Genomic DNA, 25,233 nt, shown 5'->3' on the forward strand with positions numbered 1-25,233 from the left:
TGCAAGCATTCATAAACGTGTGATCCTCTCGAAATTACTGTAGTTTATAAATAAAACTTCACTTATTAATCTGGGGCGTCACAGTGGAATGAACCGCCATCTTCTCCAGCATATGTTTTACACAACGCATTTTTTTTCTTTTCATCAGCTTTAGCGAGGTAAGAGGGGTTATTCATGAGTTAGAATTGTTTTGTTATATTTCTTTCTTTTGTTTGGCTTCACTATCGCCCCCTTGCTCCAGTTTAACTAATTTTTGTTTAAATTTGCTACTTTATTATATTATTTTTATTAGCGTAAATATTTCTCTTTTTTTGTATATATTTGGGCATTATTCTGGTTTCACTTTTGTACATTAAATCACTTTTGTTGGCAGTTCTGTTGCTTACACCCTCACATTGGGAAAATACCACACTTTTAAAATGTTTTTCCTTATAAGTAAGTTTCGTGAAACAGTTAAGACAGATAGGCGTGCGATTTGTCTACGACACGAATTCCATTTCTGTATACTCCACTGGAAAACCAAAATGTTTCCACACAGATGACTTAAATGTGTCTGGGGGATCTGCAATCTCAGTACTATGTTAAGCAGCCATCCTGCCTACACGAGTGTGAGGCTCACTCAAGTCACATGACATGCACTAAAATACTAACTTTATAATATATAACATTTAGAACAAAACCTCATCATTACTAAAACTATTTAATCAAATGTGATAATAAAGATGCATTTAAATTGGTTCAATTAGTTAGAGACAAGTGACGTCAACCTCAACAATGGGCAGCAGGGGGTGTGAGAGTACCACGGTACGCCACAAGAGTTTCGCGATAAGTATCGTGGTTGGTGTATCGCGATGTTTCGGTTCGGTTTAATAACGTTACACTCCTAATATATATATATATATATATATATATATATATATATATATATATATATATATATATATATATATATACATATTTAAATGTAGCTACAGACTGTTACTAAAAGAATAGGGAACAAAGAAGAAGACATCAGCATGCAAATTGAGGCAAAGTTATGTTCAGCATCACTAGTGTACTCAGCATTGAACTCCATAGTTTTATAAATGGATTTTTCTAATGGTTGTATTGTAATAAATGTGTTAAAATATTGCACTTAAAAAAAGTAGAATGAATTAGTAAATAAGATTGAAGTATTTTTTCTACTCATAAATTTTAGAAAATAAATTAGGGAATTACCCATGGCAGCTTTAATGTAATACAGTTTGTTATATTTACTTTAAGCCCACAGCTCTCAATCCAGCTTGGACCTTCATAAGAAACAGTTTGGGCACCCCTGGTATATATAATTTGAAGTACCCATATGAGTTAAAGTTATTTAATTGAATTAATGTTATTCTGAGATAACCAATGTTTTGTGTCTAAATTGCATGTTTTGTGGTATCCATGTAATAAGTGGGATCATGTAAATCAAGGTGGCTTCACAGAATAAAGCCCTTCTTTCTGGTTTACCAATCAGAACCAAGTATTCCAGAGAGCCATGTAGTAAAAATCATTTTGCAACCTCAAAGCAGGCCTGTGTTTGATGGTTTATCAGTTACTGTTTCAATGGGAAGAAAATTAATGGAGTTTTCAGCTTAGAAACCTGACTTTTGTTCTCCTTTATTAATTAGAAGCATTGAACCTCATGTAGCACCTTAAAGCAAGGGTCACCAATCTCGGTTCACTGATTTCCATTGACAAGTATTCCTATAACATGCCTTTATTTTGCATATCTTCTCAACAGAAGAAAAAAAAAGTATTTGGTTTTGGAAAGACTTGAGGGTGAGTAAATGACAACGTTTTCCTTTTGGGATCCATTTAATGAATTAGCCTGCTATTCTCAGGCAGTAAACTCATTTAGTATACTGTACTTAAGCATTTTGCAGGAGACCAAAGAAAAAGAAAATCTAAGCAAACACAACCCTTTTATAGTCAATTTATTCAGGATCCATTACATACTGTACGATTCACCAAGGGTACAAGCCAAAGGACTGAGAATGTTAAAGTTACTATGGAGATATTTTTTCTTACCCTTTGACACCATTATTCATTATTATTATTTTTGTGAGCACTGGCCCTCAAGAAACAGTGCAGTAATATCATACCAACATACACTCAAATGCACAGACTCACACAGAAGCATTCTGATGTAGATTTAAGAGCGCTCTAGTAGCAAAGAAGACACATTCAAACTCACATTTTACCAAGACTAAAACAAGATTGTGAGGGGTGTTATTCCACTGCATCATTTTCACTATACTATATTTCAGTTCGCATGCAGTGAAACATACATAAGACAAGTGACACATGGCAATAAATTAGCATATAATTTACAAATGAAAAAAATTAGTAACAGTGTACCAACATTACTAATACTGAATTTAAAATGTAAGCAACTATTTACAAAAATGCAAAACTCTCTTCTATAGGTACATGTTAAACGATGTCACATTCAAAGACACAGTTCACAGCGATCAGTACCAGTTTCATTGAGTGTCTTAATGAGAGTCCGTGTCCCAAAGCCAGTAAACTTGTACTTCAAGCCTTAGGATTTTACAAAGTACAATATCAGGATGCTCAGCATGACGGTTTTGCCGTTCATTGTTCACTGTCGAATAATCCCAGTTTTAACATATAATAACAATACATAACCCTTTAATGTTGTATTTGTGGCCACAAATGAGTAGCAGCAGCAAAAGTAGAATGGTTGAATGAATAAACACATAAAACGGTCCCACAATCCCTCAACATTTCATTTATCTATTGTGTCTCATTACAAAAAGTAACATTTATTTTTGAGGGATGCTCAATCATTTGATGTTCCCTTGGCTAAGAGAGCCTGAAAAAGTCATGGATGGCATGGCAAAATGCAGTACTGTATGTAGTTGGTGGAATGTTTACATACACACTTAAACCAGTGTGAGGTAAAAGGACAGAAAGAAAAGATATTAAAATAAGCTCTGTTCCAAAACATAGCAAACTGCTTTTCTGTCTATGGCATACACAGCCTCTTCTCTGGGTTTTACCGGGAATGGTCTAAAAAAGAACTTAAATAACCACTTGTTACAACAGGTCTGCAGAAGAGCATCACTAAATGCACAACACATCGAACCTTCAGGCGGATGGGCTACAGCAGCAGAATACCACACCGGGTGCAACTCCTGTCAGGTAAGTACAGGATACTGAGGCAACAATTAGTACAGGCTCACCAAAATTGGGCCATAGAAGATTGGAAAACGTTGCTTGGTCTGATGAGTCTCAATTTCTGCTGCGACATTCGAATAGTAGAGTCAGAATTTGGCATCAACAACATGAAAGCATGGATCCATTCTGCCTTAAATCAACAGTTCAGGCTGGTGGTGGTGGTTTAATGGTGTGGGGGATATTTTCTTGGCACACTTTGGGGCCATTAGTACGAATTGAGCATCATGTCATCGACACAGTTTACCTGAATATTGTTGCTGACCATGTCTATCCCTTTATGACCCAAATGTACCCATCATCTGATGGCTACTTTTATCAAGATAACGCGCCATGTCATAAAGTGTGAATCTTCTCAGACTGCTTTCTTGAACATGACATGAGTTCACTGTACTCAAATGGTCTCCACAGTCACCATATCTGATTCCAATAGAGCACCTTTGGGATAAGGTGGAAAGGGAGATTCGCATCATGGATGTGCAGCAAATCTGCAGCAACTGTGTGATGCTATCATGTCAATACAGACCAAAATCTCTGAGGATTATTTCTAGTACCTTGTTGAATCTATGCCACGAAGGATAAGGGCAGTTCTAAAGGCAAAAGGGGGTCCAACCTGGTACTAGTACTACCTATTAAAGTGGCCGGTGAGTGTGTGTGATTATTGTAGCATATTGTTTCAGGCCTAAAACAGCATTTTAATGAAAACAGAACTGAATAAACTGACTGATCTAGTATATTCTATGTAGACAACAACACATGCCACATACATAGCAATCATAAAGTGCACAGGAAAATAGACTTTAAATTGATTCTGGTAGAGATTGATATTAGCATGTTGCTAAGCATGTAATGCAATAGTCTAGCAAGCTTAAAAAATGCACAGCACATGAGTACTAGATTAAACAGTATTTTTATATGTTTTACGCTGATTCTAGTGTCAATAATATAGCACACTTTCTGTAACACAGCAGAAATACCTATACCCTCAGAAATAAAGGTATGCAAGCTGTCACTGGGGTGGTACATTTTCAAAAGGTGCACATTTGTACTTAAAGGGTCCATATTGGTACCTCAAAAGTATGTATTATTACCTAAAGGTTTTATGAGGAACAAATTTGTACTTTTTAGGTACTAATATGTACCCTTGATGTATTAATATGGACCTTTTAGGTAGAAATTTGTACTTTTTGAAAAGGTACTACCCCAGTGACAGCTTGCATACCTTTATTTCTGAGAGTGTATGATGTTTTAAAAAGCTGATCTAGGTAGGGGGGATGGGGGGGCTATGACTTGGAACAGAGCTGAAGTATTCTTGGTTTTCTGTCAGTTCCTTTGATTGCATACCCAAAATGCATTAAGGTCTTATAGCACCATGGGGCCAGAAGAGCCGCCCACTCAAAAGATGAACAGAAGAAAGGCAGTGGAACAAACAGTCCTCCACTGAGGGGAAAAAGCACCATTAAGTGTGGAGGGTTTAAGAGTGTGGGCTGGAAGCACTGCAATCTCAGGGAAGTAGGAAGAGGGGGTGTTTTGGAGGTAGTCAATGGCAGACCGGATCTGCGGGGTCTGGCAGGTTACCCAGGCACTGGCCCTTCACTTAACTTTACTAATGCATCAACGTCACAGACCTGGAGATCGCCAAGCAAGTCATTCCCGTGCTGATGAATTGTCTGCATACACTGCTGATAATGTGGCAGAGTGTTGCTGCAGCACGAATTTTATATGAAAATTATTGCGCCTGGAACACTTCAGGCCCCGGAACAGACGCATAGATGTCAGAAACCCAGAATTTAAAGCAGAATACGCATCCATAAAGCAGAATCACGTCAGAATCACAATTAATGACCCTCTGGTGTCTACAATAATTCTGGAGACACAATAGTAGAAACGTCCCTTTGGAACTGATCTGATTTTCAGGCCTTGTTTGAGTGTCAGACAATGGTGGAATTCTTTGGCCTGTGGTCATGTGATTCAGCTCAGCAAAACAGGTGGCTAACTCAGCTGAACATCTGGACTCTAAAGCCCTAATTGAGTTTTCTGTTGTAAAAATTCAGCACCAAAACCAAGTTGAACAGCCTTGTATGTCTTTATCCCTTGGGTCTTTATCTTATTTTTTAAGTTGTCAAAAGTATAACAACTGGAGTTGTCAACTATAGATTGTGGAGCCTGGACTTACATTGCATACAAGGATTGCAAACCTTATATGCAATGTAAGCTGCTTTGGATAAAAATGAAAGAATACCTGGCGAAAGAATAAATGCAGAATTTTCAAGTTTTTGATTTCAACAAAACCATGTTTTATGTTGTATAGCGCCATTCAAATAGTTGGATAAACATTTGCTCTAGCCATCTATCCCAGGGCTGTCCAACCCATCTCCCAGAGCAGGGGTTACGAATCTTAAAGCTGGTGTCCCAGCAGAGTTTAGCTCTAACTTGCCTAAGCACACCTGCCTAGAAGTTTCAACCTACCCAGTAAGATCCTGATTTGCTTGTTCAGGTGTGTTTGATTAGGGTTGGAGCTAAACTCCAGGAACAAGCTTGGTGACTACTGTCACAGAAGATCACTGTTTTTCAGAGCTCTAACCTCAACTTAACGCACCTGTACTAGTCAATCAAAAACTTCAGGATTAATGGAATCTTCCATACAAGTGTTTTTGTGGAAGTTGGAGCTCTGTAGGACAGAATTCTCATAAAGCAGGATCGAGTACTTATACTTTAATCATCCACTTTCCAGAACAATGTACATACCTTTGAGAGTTTTTGTCATCAGAAGTGTTTTAGGCTTCAAACAGATCATTCCACTCAATGCGACTGTGCATATGTGAAACCCACTCATACACAGTTGAGCATAGTTTAAAAGCTCCACGGACATAGCTGTGCATGTAGTAGTATGACCAGGCCTTTAGACAACCTTGATCTGTACCAGCGGTCTCTAACTGCTTATTCTTAGATCCATCCGAGTCAAACGCGCCTGAACCATCAATGTGTCCAGGGATTTGAGGAAATTACAACCAGGTAAGAACTGAACAATGAAGGAACTTAACTCTTCAGGAGCAGTTGGAGACCCTAGGTCTATACTTTTAAAAATCAAATGTAATGTACTTATAACTTCCAGGCAGGTGTGTTGAGGCAAGTTGGAGCTAAACTCTGCAGGACACCAAGTTTGGTGACCTCTGTCTTAGATCTTAATTTGTTTGATTAACCCTTTGTTTGATTAGGGTTGTAATGCAACCCTCCATGACTGTGGCTCTCCAGGGCTGAAGATATCCAATTATTTACATTTTGTAAATTACATTGTGGTCACCAAGCAATTGTTCAGTTCATTGCTAAGAATCTTTACAATTGTTTGAGGTCTCCCATCAACAGTCTTTGATACTCATAGTGTCTTAAATTGACCAATGACTTTCACTTCATCCAATGCTGCCTGTGTGAGCAACCATTGTTGGTTCAAATGCAGAGTTGCCTACAGAGCTGTGAAAGGAGTATATATTCAAGACCCAGAGCAATATCAATGGCCCGATTTCCTATAGGTGAGTGCCTTGAAGTAAACCTTTGCCATTTTACTTCTGTGAGTGTTGTATCCAGCACTTTGGATTATAACAACAGAAAGACATTGATAATAATAATAACCAATAGCAATTATTATCATTATTATAAAAATAACAACAATAATGATCATTTTATACATTCCCACTTCACAGAAGTGAAAATAAAACAGGTGTCAGCGCAGTGCTGAGCAGTGGTTTGCCTTCCACAGGGCTAAAAGCAGTTGTGTGTGTGTGTGTGTGTGTTTTGATGAGCAAGAGAAAGCCTTCCTTCTCCATGCCCAGTGTTGACTCGTACAACACTGGTCTGCTTTCCTCTCTGCCAGTGTTCTCTCTCTTTCATTGTTGCAGCATCTGTCTCTGCTTCTCTCCACAGGGTCAGTGTCCTTGGCACGTCTTGCAGCACATCTGCCTGAAGTACGCACGGCTGCAGAACTTGAACTTCAGCACCAGTGGGCAATATGCCACCTTATTTACGTCTTTGCACTCTGGGGGAAGAAAATAAAATGGTGGAATGAGAAAAGACACAAAAAGGCTTGTGACTTGTTTGCTTCAGTGGAACACAAAAGATGATTTTAACTTTGGTCTGTCAAGCTCCAAAATCAGAATAATGCATGAAGTGCTTAATACAACATGTATCATGTCTTGTCTTATAATGCCATAAAATAGACATAGACAGCTAAATTCAGCATTACGGATTCACCCTTTGCATTCCATTAAAAAAAAAAAAAAACCTTTATAAAGACATGAAGGTAAGTACTCATAGCAAAAGTATTCTTTTAAAACAACCACATTCCTGGAGTGCACCCAACACTGCACATTTTGCAAGACTCTTTAACTAAGCACACCATGTACACTCATCAGCTGATTAGTAAAAACTACAAAAACCAAAATGAGTGTGAGAGACAAATAGACATAAAATATGTGCAGTGGGGGTCCTCCAGCAATGTGTTTGGGAACCACTGCTTTAAATGATAAGCAAATCTATGTGGAACAATGACTTAGGGTTTGATTTGGAACCCAAAGGCTGTTGAATCTACAATTGCAATTACAACAATTTTGGGGAAGCTATACTACAATATTAAGCATACCTCTTTTAACATGCCCCCCTTTCAAAATTAGCCTTTCATTACACTTCAATATTGACTGTCTTGAAAGTTCTAGTCATTTCATTTTTCATTTCACTTCATATTTCACAGCGTTTTTAATGAAAAGTATCTTGACATTTCCTCTGTGGACAGCCTTTTGGGGTCGTATTTCAGATGTCTGCGTGTATCCAAGCAGTAATCAGTGCAGGGGTGAGTGGCTCAAGATTTTATACACTAGCTAAAGGGAACGCCAGTGAAAAGACTGATAATTTGTCATCTTCATCACAAAGATGATAATAAATAGCCCATACAAATCTCCTCCTCACTGTCCTCATGCTTATGACACCAGATGTTGGGTTTTACAAGTGATGTTCATTCCATGTCTACATGTCCTACATATTGTTACATTTTGTCCACAATATCAGATGTACGTAGCATGACACATTTCCACCAAATGAAGTTTCAAACTAATTTTGAGAGGAGCACATTATATCATCTGTAATCAGCAATATTCCAATAATATTGATTCAAGCTTACAACAATAGACAGAATTTGCCCTACTACATTGTCTTCATTTAGGAAGAATCCCTCCTTCCACCCCATCTCTCCTCCTTTTCCTCCCTTTACCAGGGAGAGCTCTAGAGACTTACCTGATCTCAGACCCTCTTATATGCTTATTTACCAGGCGGGAGCCCTGGGCTCAATTATCTCCGAGCTCAGGGTTCTCTCCCAGGACAGCATGCCAAAGTGTGAACTCTTGAAACTAATTTCGAGAGGAGCATGTGATTTGATTGATGGCGGCTGTTTTTTCATCTGTAAGCCAATCAAATCATTCCAAACTCACTATACATAGCCTGACTAGCATTACTCTCTCATCTCCGTTTTTTGAAGAATCCCCCATCCACCCTGTCTCTCCCTTTCCTCCTTTACCAAGGGGAGATCTCGAGAATTACCTGATCTTGTACCCCCTTATATTATCAATTACTAAGCGGGATCCCTGGGCTCAATTATCTCCTAGCAGGGTTCTTCTGGGACAGCATGCCAAATTTGCTATTATTATCATGCAATATCTGATACAAAAAAGGTATTTTATCATCAAGTACTCACCCTTGATATTATCCAAACCATTTTAATGTTTTTTTTGTACTGTTGAAGAAAAATAAGATATTTTAAAGAATGTTGGAATCCTGTAATCACTGACTTTCAAAGAATTGTATTTTTTATTTTTAAGTTAATGGCTTCATGTTTCCAATATACAGTACTTAAATATATCTACTTTTTTCAAGGGTGATTAAATGATCTCACGTCTTGCCAGAAGACTTGCTTTATTTAAATGAATATTAAATGGTTTAATTAAAGTTTACATATGCCAGCTTCCACAAAAGATAAACTCTAAAAATGATGGTCCTAATTTACTTACTTATGTTCATTCACCCCTTCAAGTGAACTATATTAGTGGATTATTAGAAGGAAAAATTAAGGTGCTATAGGGTTATGTATAGAGAGTGGTTTTAAATACAGTCATGGTCTTCAGGCTCTGTCCCAAATAGCACACTTAAAGTGCACTTGAAAACGTAGAATAGTTAAGTCCATGAGACTGTAGGGTTTGCCATTTGACATATTAGCTTTCAGAAGTGTGTACAGAAACATCTTTTTTTTGTGGATTTTGCTAAAACTGCATTGAAACTGCCTCCAAGCAGACTTCTATCTGACAGTCATAGAAATGGCATCACAAATGTCTTGACCACTTTGGTTCAGAGTGCCATTTGGGACAGGGCCTCATTAGAAACTCCCAAAGCAAGTGGGCTAAAGCTGGTTGCAGCTCAAATCTGTGGGATGCTGGCCTTCAAGAAGCAGGATTGGACAGCCCTGATTTAGAGCTGGTTATATGATGCTTGAAATATAACTCATAAACTTTGTCACATGCTCTATTTATCCTGACTGTTTTTTATAGCACATTAAATCAAAGCACATCTATGGAAACAGTCATGACAATGCATATTGAATACAGATTGTTGGTCGCATCCTTGATTTTTGAAATGCATAACGAAAAGTAATTTTGTTGGATTTCTGACCAGGGACTGGATAAAGTACCAATTAAATTTTCGATGGGGCCCAATGGGGGTTTTATATCTTGCACGACCCTGTAGCATTGAAAAGCTAATAGACTTTCTTTGAGTCAAGGCCAAAATCGAGTTCTCCTCCAAAAAAGGCCATGACTCAGGGCCTGGACACGAGCCTCTTATGGTAATTACAGCATCTAAGCATAAAACGAGAGAACGACCTGATCCACAGCACAGGCAGACGGCCATCTGCATTAGCATGGCCGCTAACCGGCCCGCTCTCATTTATCGTGTCTTCCTTATTAGAGACTTTAAACTGCCATAGCTGACGACAATGAAAGTAAACATTCCATCACTGCTGTTGATTAAGATTCAACTAATCCCATTAAGGTCCATTAGGAGAGATAACCTAAAGCTGCTTGACCGGTGAAGAAATCTGAATAGGGTTTCATCTCACAAGAGTCACAGATCTTTTATTGAATCCAGAATTGCTTAAATAGCATCCCGCCTTGATTCCAAACAGAGGAAGTTAATAACAGGCAAGACAAGAACAATATAATCCTTTGTTAATTCAAAATTAAATGCAGAGTCTGCAGACTTTGCAAATGTCAACACTGTGATCAAAGCCACATGCAGCTCATATGAAGCACTTATAAGTCATCATTGTAAGCAATGAGGAATTAGCAAATAGGTAATTGGCTTACCGTCGCCACCAGAGATGGGTGTGGAATCACACTTGCTTTCACACTGCTGCATAGTGTTGGGCCGCAGTGAGTCCAGACATTCGCTTGAGGGCTGTCCCGTGTAAGACAAACACTGAACTGTTCGCATCTGCTGTCCTAGTCCACACTGAGCAGAGCACTGTAAAACACACACACAATGAGCTGTTAGGACAGCGTGTAACCCATATTTCAGAATTATGTGATGTAGGGATATTACAATCAAGTAATTTATTTTGCAACAAGTAATATTTTAGTACCACATTCTAGCCAAGAAATATTGACTTAAAAAGGAACTGGTTCATTAAAGTGAAATGTAGCATCCAATGATGATTTATCCAGCATTTGAAGGCAAACAAATCTGATATACAAAGTTCTGACCCAAAGTGAAATGTTCATGTGTGCTCCAGTGATGTGCGGTGAGGTTTGTGGCTGGTAACGCACAACTCTTTCAGGGTCATATTTACATTAACCCAATATATTTGTCAACTACCGATTGTATGAAACTTTGCTTATTAAGGTTTATATATAAGTGCTTGGTTAAAGATCAACATTACATGGTGATGTTTAGACTCTATATATTGCAAATAATGCCTTGGGTAAATTAGATGTGGTTTGGAAAGTGAATTATGCATAGGAAAATATTAAAGACTCTTAAATTTTATAATAGTTAACCAGTGGACTATGACTACGCAAATGCAGGCTACATTATGGATGACACCTCCCAGTGACCAACTCACAGGATCATCCAATCACAATGGTGGATTTGAAAGGTGACATCCTTCAATCTCGCCTTCCAGAGATAGTATTAAAAGACATTCTCTCAAACAAAAAGTGTGGTCAAAGTGTGTGGTAAAAAGTGTGGTCAAAGTGTGGTTCATGGTGGTTTGCGGGGTTCTGTTCTAGACATCAGAACTTTTGCTGCGTGTTCCAGCAAGGATTTGGTAATTGGATTCACAGTGCTTTTTCCAAGGCGTCTGAAACCATAGCTTCAGGACCACCACCTCCTGAAATCTGCGTGTCCCAAATTTCCAGGAACTCTACCTTCAGAAAGACGTCGGCGTGTCCCCGACATTGAACCACCACCTCCAGAAATCTTCAACTTCTGCGTGTTCCAGAATATACAGATTTCTACGCACAAGGATAAAGACGTCGGTGTGTCCCCGACATCAGACCACCACCTCCAGAAATCTCAGTTTTCTGCGTGTTCCAGAAGATACAGATTTCTATGCTCAAGGATAAAGAAGTCGGCGTGTTTCAGACATCGAACCACCACTTCCAGAAATCTTCAGTCTGCATGTTCCAGAAACTACAGATTTCTTCCACTCAAAGTTTAGGAGAGCCAAGTCTGCTCATTTCATGCTTCAAGATCTGCAGGAAGATCCAACTTCTTCCATCCACTGCATCAAAGGCAGAAACAAAAATATTCCACTTTCCAACCCTCTAAATTAGACCTTGGCATAGTGTGTTTCAGTATAAAATATTCTAATGAATTAGATGTTTATAACTGATATTCATTAATAACAAAAACTTCCTCTGTTCTTTGTTATTGTAGAATAAGGTTACCTTACCTTAACTTAATCACCTTCATCACTTGCCTATACACTTCATTTATTGTACATTTAGTGATTGTAGTTACCCTTGATTACAATTTTGTTAATAAATACACCTTTATTACAATTGTGTCTTCCTTGTGTTGATAATACAGAAAAAGGCTTTTAAAAGTCAAACGATCTCATTATCCTTCAGATTTGGCCAGATAATAAACTCCTCATTTGTATAATTTAACTAACAATATTTTATTGTTAATTATTTTGACAGTGGAAAGCTGTCTGGTGCCCCGTTAAAAAGGAGTTATTTATCTGTTATTTCTACATTAATTGGTGCCCCCACGTGAGGCTAAAATATCAATATTAATATCAATACCTAAATATTGATTTTAATATTTGATAAATCCAATTATCACTACAAGAGCAACAGTATCTCCAGCAGAAAAAGAACCTCTACAACAAAAGCTTCTGGTCCAAATTATTTTATATGTTTCCTAAATTGAAATACATTGTGTTTATAACAGGGTTTTTTTAACCTAGAGAATTGTCACACAGAATTGGCCAATAGAGACTCTTTTGAACTCATGTAATGCCAGGTGATAAATGGCAGTACCTCTTTACTGACTGACAGCTTGTAATCTGAACAATGACACTGCATGGTGATTCCATGTGGAAATGTGGTCTAAATATTTTTGCATCTGAATTTCAGCTGTCATTGGAACATGTTTGTGTTCAAATGCATTGACTTACTTGAGAAGTTACTGTAGAACCATCCAAATAAATGATTAGCAGACATAAAGCTGATGGTCTAGTAATACTCTAATGACTGCTAGCTGACATGTGGCTGCAAAGCAATAGCCAACAGAATGACTAAATGGGACCATCAAAATTAAACTTAGTTGCACATTTATATGAAAACACTAAGAAGCAGAAATACAATAGTTATGAAATACCAGTCCATTGCCAACCAATCAGACTGGAATAACTGAATTCAGTGAACTCCTGGCATTTTATGTGCAGTGTGCATCAGGCGGTCTGTGGCATGCTTGTGAATTCTGGCCCAATCTCAGACTTCCAAAACTAAGGGGCTAGAGCTACTTGCGGAATGTCATTGTAATAGTTTAATTGAATCTCTGACTACTGTCAGCTGTTCTACATTAGAGGTCTCGACGTTGCTCGAGGGAGTAAATTGCGACTGTCTGAAGTTAAACGGAGACGTATTCCAGTAGTCCTCCACCGTGATGTAGCACAGTGATTCAATGGAAAAACTGAAGAGTAACCTAGCAACCCAATACAATACACAAATTTAGCTCATTAGTCACTCTACTGCAGCGCCGAGTGTGAATGCCACAGAAAAGCTGACGTCGCATGCCAAGACAAGGATCTGATGGGGATTTAGTCATAAACACGTGTAAGGCCCACAGTGAAGGACCCCTCACGGGACTGGGAGTGAGGACGTCTCAGATGAGTTTCCAGCAGCCTTCCCATTTCATCCCCTCTATATTAAACAGACTTTATTAGAGCACGAGCCCCTGACAGACGGGATATGTCAGTGAGCGCCTTAAGTGGGATTTGAACCAGCGACCTTTTGGCCCATGGCTCCCTTCAACAGCCACTCCATTATGCTAGTCCCAGATCACTGCAGGAGTCATGGAATGGCGAAAACCGTACAACAGGAGTTGACGCTTTCATTCAGGATGATGGTTAAGTCTGGATTTCGATTATTTTTTTCATATATTCACATAATTTTTAACTACTTCTTTCAAAATTTTGAAATACTTACAGACCCACTGCATTAAAGTCAATGGGTTTTTGGTTAAATGCCTGAAATACCATAAGGTGTGCGGTTAATACAAGCTCAATACACTTAAATGTTTTATTCTACCATATAGAAAAATACACCACTCATACAATGTTGCTTCAAGAGCTGTTGGTAATGTGTAGTTAAATGGTACTTTAAAAGTTGTCGAGGACATCAAATGTCATCAGGCCAAATACAAAAACCTTTCAACATTTCACTCTTCTGCTTTTACTTATATTCTAAACAACAATTCTCATTCAGACTAGTAGGGAAAATGCTTCTGTTAATTGTGTTGTTTAAATCTTAAAGGGTTAGATCATCCAAAAATGAAAATTCTGTTATTAATTACTTTGTTTGTCATTGTCTTATTTGTCAAATTATGGTTTGTGCTAACTTCTGGCAATATGGAGAAATATGCTCTATTGCCGATACTACACTACCTGATAAAAGTCTTGTTGTCAATACCAGTTGTAAGAGCAACAAACAACTTGACTTCTACTTGATCACTTGAAAAAGTTAGGTATATTTTTCAGATTAATCATTTGTTGAACTGCATCCCAATCATCACAAATATTGCAGGAGACCTATTGGAACCCACATGGACCCAAGATTGTCACAGAAATCAGTCAAGTTTGGTGAAGGAAAAATCATGATTTGGGGTTACATTCAGAATGGGGGCATGCAAGAGATCTGCAGTGTGTATGGCAACATCAACAGCCTGAGGTATCAGGACATTTGTGCTCCACATTAAATTACAAACCACAGGAGAGGGCAAATTCTTCAGCAGGATAGCGTTCCTTATACTTTAGCCTCCACATCAACGTTCCTAAAAGCAAAATAGGTCAAGCATTGTTCCAGGATTGGCCAGTCCAGTCACCAGACATGAACATTACTGACGTCTGAGGTAAGATAAGATGAAGAAGGAGGCATTGAAGATGAATTTAAAGAATCTTAATGAACTCTGGTAGTCCTGCATGAACGCTTTCTTTGCCATTAGAGAGTACTTTTAATAAGTTAAGTTGAAGTTATTTGAGTCATTGCAGAGATGTATGGACGCAGTCGTCCAAGCTCATGGGAGTCATACACAATATAAATTCTTTTTCCACTGCACCATGACTTTATATTTTATACAGTACATTATTTCTACTGTATTTTAAGTGATAAGACTTTTGTCTAAGCAAAGTCAGATCCTAAAGTCCTAATTAAATATTTAAAAATCAAGGCATAATCATATTTTATTTTGGTTAAAAAAAGCGTAATCTAGAGGCCTTTCATATAAGCAACTAGAAGTCAAGTTATTATTTGTTGTTCCTAAAACTTGGATAGGCAACAAGACTTTTGTCACGTAGAGTAGTAGATGCACACACTGACCAGAACTGGAAGAGAAAACAAATTTATTTAAAAAAATTTTTTGGAGCACAAAAGTGTTCTTGGAGCTTTTTATGATTATAGTTGAACCACTGAAATCACATGGAATGTTGAGAAAACTTTTGGTTTAAACATCTCAGGACCGTTTATAATATCTTGTGTTCAGATGACAAAGTAACATCTTAGGGGGTTGGAACGACATGAGGGCAAGTAATTAATAACAGAATTTTCATTTTTGGGTGAAAAAAAATCCTTTAAAGGGGCTATATATCATGCTTTTTATTATTCTCCCTGTCTAAAAAATCATTTAAATTCAACTAAAGCTAGACAAGAGGGTTTCACAGACAATGTAGAATGACGTAGATGATCTTGTTGTTTAATGTCGTTAATGCCGGTCACACATTGGCAAATGTAAATAACACAAGGACATTCTTATATTTAGTTCCTTTAATGGTGGGTGATGTAGGACATCATGTGGTTTAGCTGGTTCATAGCCGAAATTTGTTTTTGTTAAAAATTTATTTAGATTTTAAAATTCATCCAATTTACATTACCTTTAAATCAGCAGTAACAATTTTGTTTATCGGGCATTTTGTGGAAAAAAAAAAAACTATGAGCTACCACAGTTATTCTGATAGTTTTCTTATTTTAAAGGAAGAAACCACAGGATCGGTCTGAGACTGATATGTTTTGTCTTTTTAAAAACATATTTCTGGCATTGACAGAAAACCATGTCTACTGCAGAGATAAACTTCAAACAATCTGGATGATATTACTACCACTTACACACTCTTGGGCTGTTATATTCGCTGTCACTCATGAAAACACACGTCACTGGCTTTCCAGAGGCCCTCGTTTATCATGCGAGTGTAAATTCTGTTGACGTCAACCAAACACATGGCCTTTTTCATGCTGTATTAAAACAGTCTTCGCTCAAGCCTTTGTCTGTACAGATGTACTACACCGCAATTCCTGGTCTGAAAAATTTCTACTAAATCATAAAGGCACTTGAAATACTTACATTTAAAGACTTGTGTTTTACAGTCGACGTGAAAGCTTCACAAGCAATGAGATGTACAGTATGTGGGTCAAAGATGTTCTGCATCAAATTAAATTCACAAAAGTGGCTTTTATATATGTAGCTAGCATATTAAAATAAACAGTCTATTTTAATGTTTAATCATTTCCATCAATATACTGTAAGTCAACATATGGGAAATATTTTATAGTCGTTCAGTATAACACATATATTTATGTAAAAACAAAACAACTCACGTTTACTCTAAAAAATGCTGGGTAGAATTAAGAGGTATAATTTAAATTTAACTGAAAGCTAATATATGTTTATTAAATTATATTATTTATAATATTAATATCATGACACAAAATCTCCATACGACAACACACTTGGCAGGAGTTTTTAAAAAGTTTTGGTTTCAGTCCCCTGTTACTGCACTCCACTTACACCTCATTCAACTGCCATTCTTGTTCATAGTTTAGTCACATCCCGTTTAGACTTCTTTAATTCCCTTCTGTTTGGCCTCCCTAATGGCCCATTTCCACTCAGTATTTTGGTACGGTACAGTTCAATACGCTTTTATGGCTTTTTTCACTGTCAAAAGGTTAAGAAGCAAACTGTACCGTACCACTTTTTGCCTACCCTTTGCAAAGGGTACCTAGCACAGCAAAAAGGTACAAAAAAGCGGAGCTAGACACGCAACTGTTGTTGTTGTTTGTTGTTGTTGTTGTTGTTGTTATTATTATTATTATTTTTATTGTTGGCATGTGGACGAATGTGCAAATATCAATATTTATGTGAATGGGGCCTACCAGTTATTGGTGTTAATCTGGAAACTGGTGACACTTTCTTAATTGTTTTTTAATCCTTATTTAACTTGCAGACAAACTATCTAGCTCAGCTCTGAACTGAGGATCTGTATCTTCCCATTGTGTCTCAACATTTCAGAAAATTGAAGGGAAGTAAAGGGATAAACAGTGAACAGGTAGGTAGGTAGAATGATCGGGCGTCCTACGATAATGCCCAAAGACTCAGAGTGGGGGTATCGTCTCTAATATTTTGGTAGATTGATTGGACCCCGCGATTCAATATAGGAGTGGAGAGAAGGTTATAGGATTGTTATTGGGACACAAGGAAATAGAGGGAGGTAGGGTGGGTTCGAGAGAATGAGAAGAACTGTGCTAGAGAACTGGTCTGCCTTAAATAAGTTTTAGGCAGAAGGTGATTAATTAAAGAGACAAAGTGAGGTGTGGTTCCAACGGCGAACCTTTGTTAACAAGTTAACTCCATAAGTGTCATGGTTTGGTGGTGTTTTTCTACAGCAGCAGTTTAACCTCATATAGCAACATGGCAGATGTAAATGTTAAACATGCAATTCCTTCCCTGCATTCATTACCAAATCTACCAGCAGGACTCATAGCAGTACAAATAAAGCAGTTTCATAAAGCTAAAAAAATTGAAATAGTAAAATGGCTGCCCAGAGTCCTTATCTAAACCTAACTGAAAATTGTATTATATTTTACATGATTAAAATTGTATTGCTGGACACATGGGTAAACCCAGAGGACAAACAGAGAGATCAGTGTGGATGAAATGTAAGCTCATACCTGTCCCCATTCTCCAGGGATCCAGCGTGGTGGAGGACACCGGCCGAGGCTGCAGCGAATGCGGACCGGAGGTTTGCTATGGTCAGAACAGAGAGCTGCTGGGAAGGTTTTGGTCAGGTCACTGCTTTTACACAGGACAATACGATGCTTGAAACCAGGACCACATTTCGGAGTGCACTATAGAAAAAAACACAACAAATTAATAATAAAACATCTTCGAATAAAGTGATTGTTTATACAAGAGGATGAAGAAATAAATGAAGTCACCTCTGACCAATCCAGCGTCACCCACTGAGGTGGGCAGGACTGGTTGTTGCAAGACTCTTGTTCTATTGGTCGATGAGTCAGACAGTGGCTGTCTTCCAGTGTCTCCTCTTCGGCAGGGTTGATTTTACGGATACACAGAACAGTACGTGTCCGGATCCCTCCATCACAGGTTTTTCCACATTCTGACCAGTCGCCGATAAACCATCTGGAATACAACATGGTATAGAATTAACTTTTTCACACACAAAAACGTCTAAAAAATTGTCAATCTGAATCATGTTAGAACTGCATTTTGAAAAATAGTATTTCAGATATTTGTTTTTGTACATACAGTAGCATACACAAATATATACAAACATTCAAATGATAGTTGTTTTTGGTAGTGGCGGTGGTGTGGCTTGGGAATTACCATTTCATTCATTCATTCATTCATTCATTCATTCATTCATTCATTCATTCATTCATTTTTCCTTCTGCTTAGTCTCTTTATTTATCAGGGGTCACCACAGCAGAATGAACCACCAACTTATTCAGCATATGTTTTACACTGTGGATGCTCTTCCAGGTGCAACCCAGTACTGGGAAACATATATACAAACTAATTCACACAACAATTTAATTTATTCAATTCACCTATAGCGCAGGTCTTTGGACTGTGGGGGAAACAGAAGCACCTGGAGGAAACCCACGCAAACATGGGGAGAACATGCTCCACACAGAAATGTCAACTGACCCAGCTGGGGCTCCAACCAGTGACCTCTTTGCTTTGAGGTGACTGTGCTAACCATTGAGCCACCACACCGCCTGGAATTAGCATTTCATTTAGTAAATATATACATACAATACCGCTATTTTAGGAAATGCTTACATTTTTCTATTCATCAAATAATGCAAAAAAATATTATTTGAATGTTTTCTGTTTTCAACTGTTTTCAATACTGGTAATGAAGTATTTTTAATCAAGTATGATTAAAAAAAGCATCAAATCAGCATATTGGAATAATAAAAAGATCACGTGTAATGTACTGTAATGTACATTACTTACCATAAAAGGTAACTAAGTTACACAACTAGTTACTTGTTTTGGGAATTATTCAATATTGTAATGCATTACTTTCAAAAGTATGTATTCCCAACACTGTATACATACAGTTAAAGTCAAAATTATTAGCCCCCCCTTTGAATAATTTTTTTTTTTTTTAACTATTTCCCAAATGATGTTTAACAGAGCAAGGAAATTTTCACAGTATGTCTGATAATATTTTTTTCTTCTGGAGAAAGTGTTATTTGTTTTTTTTCCGGCTAGATAATAGCAATTTTAAAAAAAATTTTAAACACCATTTTAAGGACAAAATTATTAGTCACTTTAAGCTATATATATTTTTGATAGTCTACAGAACAAACCATCGTTATACAATAACTTGCCTAATTACCCTAACCTGCCTAGTTAACCTAGTTAAGCCTTTAAATGTCACTTTAAGCTGTATGGAAGTGTTTCGAAAAATGTCTAGTCAAATATTATTTACTGTCATCATGGCAAAGATAAAATAAATAAGTTATTAGAGATAACTTATTAAAACTATTATGTTTAGAAATGTGTTGAAAACAATCTTCTCTCCGTTAAACAGAAATTGGGGAAAATAAAATAAACAAGGGGACTAATAAATGTGACTTTAACTGTATATATAACAAATAGGTTTTTCACTGCAGTGACTATAACTATTGTGTGACTCACACCCTCATTTACAATCTCTCAATAAAATCCAATCATGAATAAAGCCATCATAATTTTGATTTTGATTTTTTTTTATAACCAAGTTTCAGGGGCTAAATACAAATAGTATCTTACCACACAGTAGGTTTAAATTACAGAAAAAATAAACATTAGGCATAAATGGCCTGAAACGCTATTTTATTTACTCACCAAACTCCTATTTGCACTCACATTCAGCTATTTGGACCAGCAAATACACTGTGATAATGTTCAGCGTCTTCGAACACACAATGGTAACAACATAGCCAAATTTGCGTTCAATCTTTCTTCATTTCTGGCAAATTCAATCCTACACTTCAGCTGGGCTGTGGAATACAGGACGCCTCTTTATATCATTTGTTACGGCTGAATTAGGTTTTGAGCGGTTTGTTTGCATTCTCTTGGTGATGCTCTGATAAAGCCATGAACAATGTGCCTTATGAAACACTACAAGCAAAATAAAGCCGAAAATAAAATATTAATGAAATAACATCTGTCAGTATCAGCGAGATCATTAGAGAGAAATTACCTCCCCAAAAACAACAGGGTGTTCTCTAATGATCATTTTGACCCTTTCCGGGCCACGGAGCGCATTCCTCTGACATCAAGTGGAGATGGAAATAGATTTTAGATTATGTTATTAGCGATGCCCATCTCAGGGTTCAGGTTCACTAAACCCTCCTCTGGCAAGATGCAAAAGCACAGAGGCCAAAACCATTTAATTTCTCCTTCCAGTTTCAAATTTGCAGACACAAGTGAACTTTGCTCAGCTGCTTGCCCCATTGAAAACGAGCGCTAAGTGCGTCTGGCCGCCGCACACACGAACACTCCACACGTTTATGGATATTGTCCCTTGAGGGTTCATAAACTCCGCTAGCCAATACAATTAAACGCAGGTGATCACTCATACTTTTTTGGACGCCTTTAGGATTTTGGCACTGGAGTCTAAATGAAAATAGGCAACATATGAAGAAATAAATCATGTTGCTTAGTTTTTAAATTGTCTTCAAAGAAGCTCTTTATTGCTGAGGTGCTATGAAGACAAACTAAACATTATGGGTTGTGGCCCTTTGTGCTTTTTATCGCTGGGCAGATATGTAATGTTTTGATAAGGCTCATCAAAGAGTGAAATGTCTGTGTTTTAAAGTTTTTTATTGTCATAGGCTGGCAAAGAGAGCAAAGCTTTGAGTAGAAGTTAAATGTTTAGATAACTGCATATATATTTTACCTCAGAATTCATGGGACTTTTTTCCAACATTATTAAATTAATTTAAAGATATTTTAATCCAATTTATAAAGCAGACAAATTTAACTCTCTAATGCGATAAATCTTTTCCATACATGTCTCATAACCAGTCAAGACACGAGAAAGACATTTTGATAGCTGTTTGTCATGTTGAATAATGTGTTAACAAGACAGCATAAAAAATCAGGTTATTCACTAATGGGGCTGTCAAAATATAAATACATTCCACTTCATATTTTATATATTAGGGGCCCCCAAATCACCAGTCGCAGCCTAATACCGGGTATTGAAAGAGCTTTTTTTCAGGGCAGCAAGAATGCAAAATTACTCTTATATGTAATGCCACTTTATTGTGAGTTTACTCTTTAAGAATCAATATCCATACCTGAGATATTTCTGTCCTTCTGCTTAAATCCTATCCACTAAAAACTCTTCAAAAGTTAAAAGCATAAAAAGATAACTTAAATTAAATAGTAGCGTTTTTTTACAGTCCACAGGTGCATATACATACTATAAACTACTAATAATAATTACAAAAACAAGGTAACAATTAGATACTAACCCTGACACATTTCCTATTCCTAAGTCTAACCTTAACCTATGGGGATACAGTAGGAGTTGAACAGTTAAATTCATGCTTTTCGACTAGACGTGATCATTATATACACTGTAAAAACCCAACAGTCAGCTTTATCAAAACAGTTAACTTAAAATGTACTGAACGTTAATTCTACTCTACTATTTAAAAAGAGTTTTGAACTCAGTGTTAAAGGTAATGAGTTAATTAAATACATCATTACTTCAACTTAAATTAAGTAAGTTCACAGAACTCATATAGATTAGTTTTTAACTCTAATGGTTTGTAGCAATTGGTTTTCTCAAACGGTTTGAGTTGACTTAAATTATTGAGTTTTGCAGTACTCAGTTGGTTTGAGTTCTCTTCATTTTTTGGGTTTTACTGTGCTCAAGTTGCTTCGTTTACTCAAATAGATTAAGTTCACAGTGCTCATTAGGATTAGTTTTTGAACTTAAATGGTTTGTTGCAATCGATTTCCTCAAATGGTTTTAAGTTACCTTAACTTTTTGGGTTTTACAGTGTATGATTTATATGGTTTTATCATTTTATATATTATATTTAATTTAGTAAATTATTCACAGAATTTTAAGTAAAGTACATCATCACACTTTACAGCACAGGATGTGACACTTTTGAGCTTCAGCAAGAACTTTTTTCTGAGGATTCTGATTCAAATTCTAATGTATTTATATTTTCTTTTGTAAACAGACAATCGATGAAGGGACAAAAAAAACTCTCAGATTTCATTAAAACTATATTTTTGTTCTGCAGATGAACCAACGTCTTACAAGTTTAAATTAACATGATGGTGAGTAAATATTAAAATAGGTTCATTTTGCTGTATCCACTTGTTAAGTGTGACGTCACGTGAAGTGGCTTTCAGGTCCAATCACTATATCAAACTGCACAAGAAGGCTCATCAAATGGTAATAATAAATTTTTATAAAGCGATGTAATACTTTTGAAAATCGTGATCGCAATACATATATCCATGCCTAATATCTGATGGCCAGAAAGTGAATAATGTTTTATAAATTGTTAAAATTTTGGTGTTTGTGATACAGCAAGCCCAGAGACTGGTGCACACACCATGATTTTATATAAAACAAACTCACTTTATTATGTGATATGAGTAAAAAGAGGTCATAAACAAATATTTTTTCAATTCAAATGAATAACGGCTTGGACCAGGAAACAGTATTCCATTCGTCACCAATACGTCACGACTTAACAGGCGGATATCAACCCTTTTCCCCCAATACACCTCAGATTTGTATATAATACTCACTTTATTATATAAATATAATAATACTCACTCTGGAGGGCATGGTTCAGTGTTACACCTTCTCTGGTTCCCCGGCGGTTTGCTGTCCTGATCGCAGTAGCTGTTTTGGACCACCGAATTGTCATCTAGTCTTTTACACACCACCTCCTGCTTCTGCGAGCCTACAAGAAAAGACAATAAAACATCACTTCATTCATCTGCCCTGCGCTTTCAGCTGAGAGACGGTTTTCAACACTTTAACAGCTCATGCTCAAAGTTCTGTGGGGTCGGCGAGGGTCTCTAAGGTAAAACTAGTTCTGTGCCTCTTCTCTAGCGGTGCACTTGCTGACAGAGCACTCTGTGTGGACTGAGCACGGAGGCCATATTATTTTCCCCTCAATATTATATCTAGGTGTGTAAATGCCTCGGTTGAAGTGAGTGTCTTAGTGAATGACTTTTACAGAGAAGCCAATCTTTTCTTTGGCTCTTGATTGTGAAAAGTGAGCATTACCACAGTAATGGCAGAGTTGTGCATATGCTGTATTCTGAGCACTAGAGGCAATTGGGCTCTTTAGGGCCTATAAGGAAAGACATTAGCCTCCAGTTAAGCCGGTTTATGCCAAGCTTGGCTAGCACACAAGGCCACCTTGTGAGGTGGATCTAATAGCTGCCAGTACGGCATTCTTGACTGGGTAACCGAAATACTCCGATGGATGACCCCTTTCCAGATTCAAAGAAAAGAGATTTCGCTAATACCGTTTTGATTCATCGAAAGCTAACTAGGGGGTAAATGTGCAAATTTATGACATCAGTTCATGATGTAAGACCGTTATCATTGTTCTTGCACATAACGATCACAATAATAATGACGGCATCATTGAAATTTAATGGGAGTTTGAAAAAAAAAGCAGGAATGAAATCCAAGAGTCTGTAGCGGTGTGAATCACGAATCATTTTTAAAAGAATATTACAGATTTTTATTGCCGTTCACTCGGTGTTTAAACGCTCTGCGTGTGGCTTGCCAACAAAACAGCCGTGAGTTGTATTAATAAGCAAATTTCACAAATGACATAAGTGTTGCCCTGGGGAATTTCCATATAAACTTAAAAATGTGTTTAAATGAATTGAGCAACAAATGAGGTCAAGTTCGCGGAGCTTGGAGAAAACCCTCCATGGACTAGCCTGCGATGTTTGCATTTTTTGGTGAAATATAACAAGTACTTTGAATGTTTTCAATGGCCGTGCTTGAAAAAAGCAGAGAGAAAAACTATTTATTGTTGTAAGAAAGCCATTAATTTCGGGGACGCCTGAACAGTCTGGTCATATTTGAGGTGAGGGCTCACATTTACATGTGGTTACGACATTCAGATGTTGAAATAAGACGCAGTCTCGCTGCTCACTGAACAACTTGTACCTTAGCAGTAGAACTGATAGACCATAATCATATAATGTCAGTTAAAATGCATCTTTTTGTCGTATTTTATTGCTAATAAAAAAAAGATGACTGCAGCACAGATTTGCAAAAAGCAGCGGTTTCAAATGGACACAAAAGTAATTTAAATAGTGTTTAAAATATGGACTGAATAAGTGTGTATAAATGTTTCTCAGAGATGGGTTGCAGCTGGAAAGGCATCCGCTGCATTAAACATGTGCTGGATTGCGGTTCATTCCGCTGTGTCGACCCCGGATTATTTAAGGGACTAAGCTGAAAAGAAAATGAATGAATGATTAATTCAAATGATTTGTCATCCAAGAATCAGAGTTGATACTCCTCTTGTGAACTCAGGATTGAGTAAATACACATTTCTTCATTATTGGTCAGTAGGTTTGACAGATGTTCTCACCTCCTGCACATGTAGCAGAGCACTCAGACCAGGGCAGATGGTGCCAGGAGAAGCCCACTTCGTTGTCCCCACTTCCTGTACGCTGGATGGGCACATTGAACTTGTACTGAATGCCCAGGTTTTGTTCCTGTAGTAACACCTGTGACGAAAGCACTAGATTTACTACTTTGTAGTTAATTTACATGCTTAAATCATCCAGAAACTAAAGTTTTGTTTTAATATGTGAGTGAAACAACTTCTTGAACAAGACAAAAAAAAACCTTAGATGGGAACTGATTTTGTCTATTGGGACCTTATTGGA

At 37.3% G+C, this 25,233-nt stretch overlaps 1 protein-coding gene across 2 annotated transcripts in view; it reads right to left on the reverse strand.

Moving 5' to 3' along the window:
• Nucleotides 1–1,943: 1,943 nt before the first annotated feature.
• The window catches only part of adamts6 (ADAM metallopeptidase with thrombospondin type 1 motif, 6), a 175,890-nt gene continuing 152,600 nt past the window's right edge, over nucleotides 1,944–25,233 (reverse strand). Inside the window, exons 21-26 of one of the 2 annotated variants that reach the window (XM_017358010.3) lie at nucleotides 24,933–25,071; nucleotides 23,141–23,270; nucleotides 18,249–18,453; nucleotides 17,982–18,158; nucleotides 10,623–10,779; nucleotides 1,944–7,255 (exon numbers count right to left, since the gene is read on the reverse strand). In XM_017358010.3, coding sequence (XP_017213499.1) covers nucleotides 7,146–7,255; nucleotides 10,623–10,779; nucleotides 17,982–18,158; nucleotides 18,249–18,453; nucleotides 23,141–23,270; nucleotides 24,933–25,071 — 918 coding nt within the window. In that variant the 3' untranslated portion in view covers nucleotides 1,944–7,145. Of the gene's footprint in view, nucleotides 7,256–10,622; nucleotides 10,780–17,981; nucleotides 18,159–18,248; nucleotides 18,454–23,140; nucleotides 23,271–24,932; nucleotides 25,072–25,233 lie in introns of those variants that run through there. The other variant, XR_012386164.1, reaches the window with a different exon arrangement.

This window comes from Danio rerio, chromosome 10 (genome assembly GCF_049306965.1).
Source record: "Danio rerio strain Tuebingen ecotype United States chromosome 10, GRCz12tu, whole genome shotgun sequence".
In the NCBI taxonomy this organism is placed as follows: domain Eukaryota; kingdom Metazoa; phylum Chordata; class Actinopteri; order Cypriniformes; family Danionidae; genus Danio; species Danio rerio.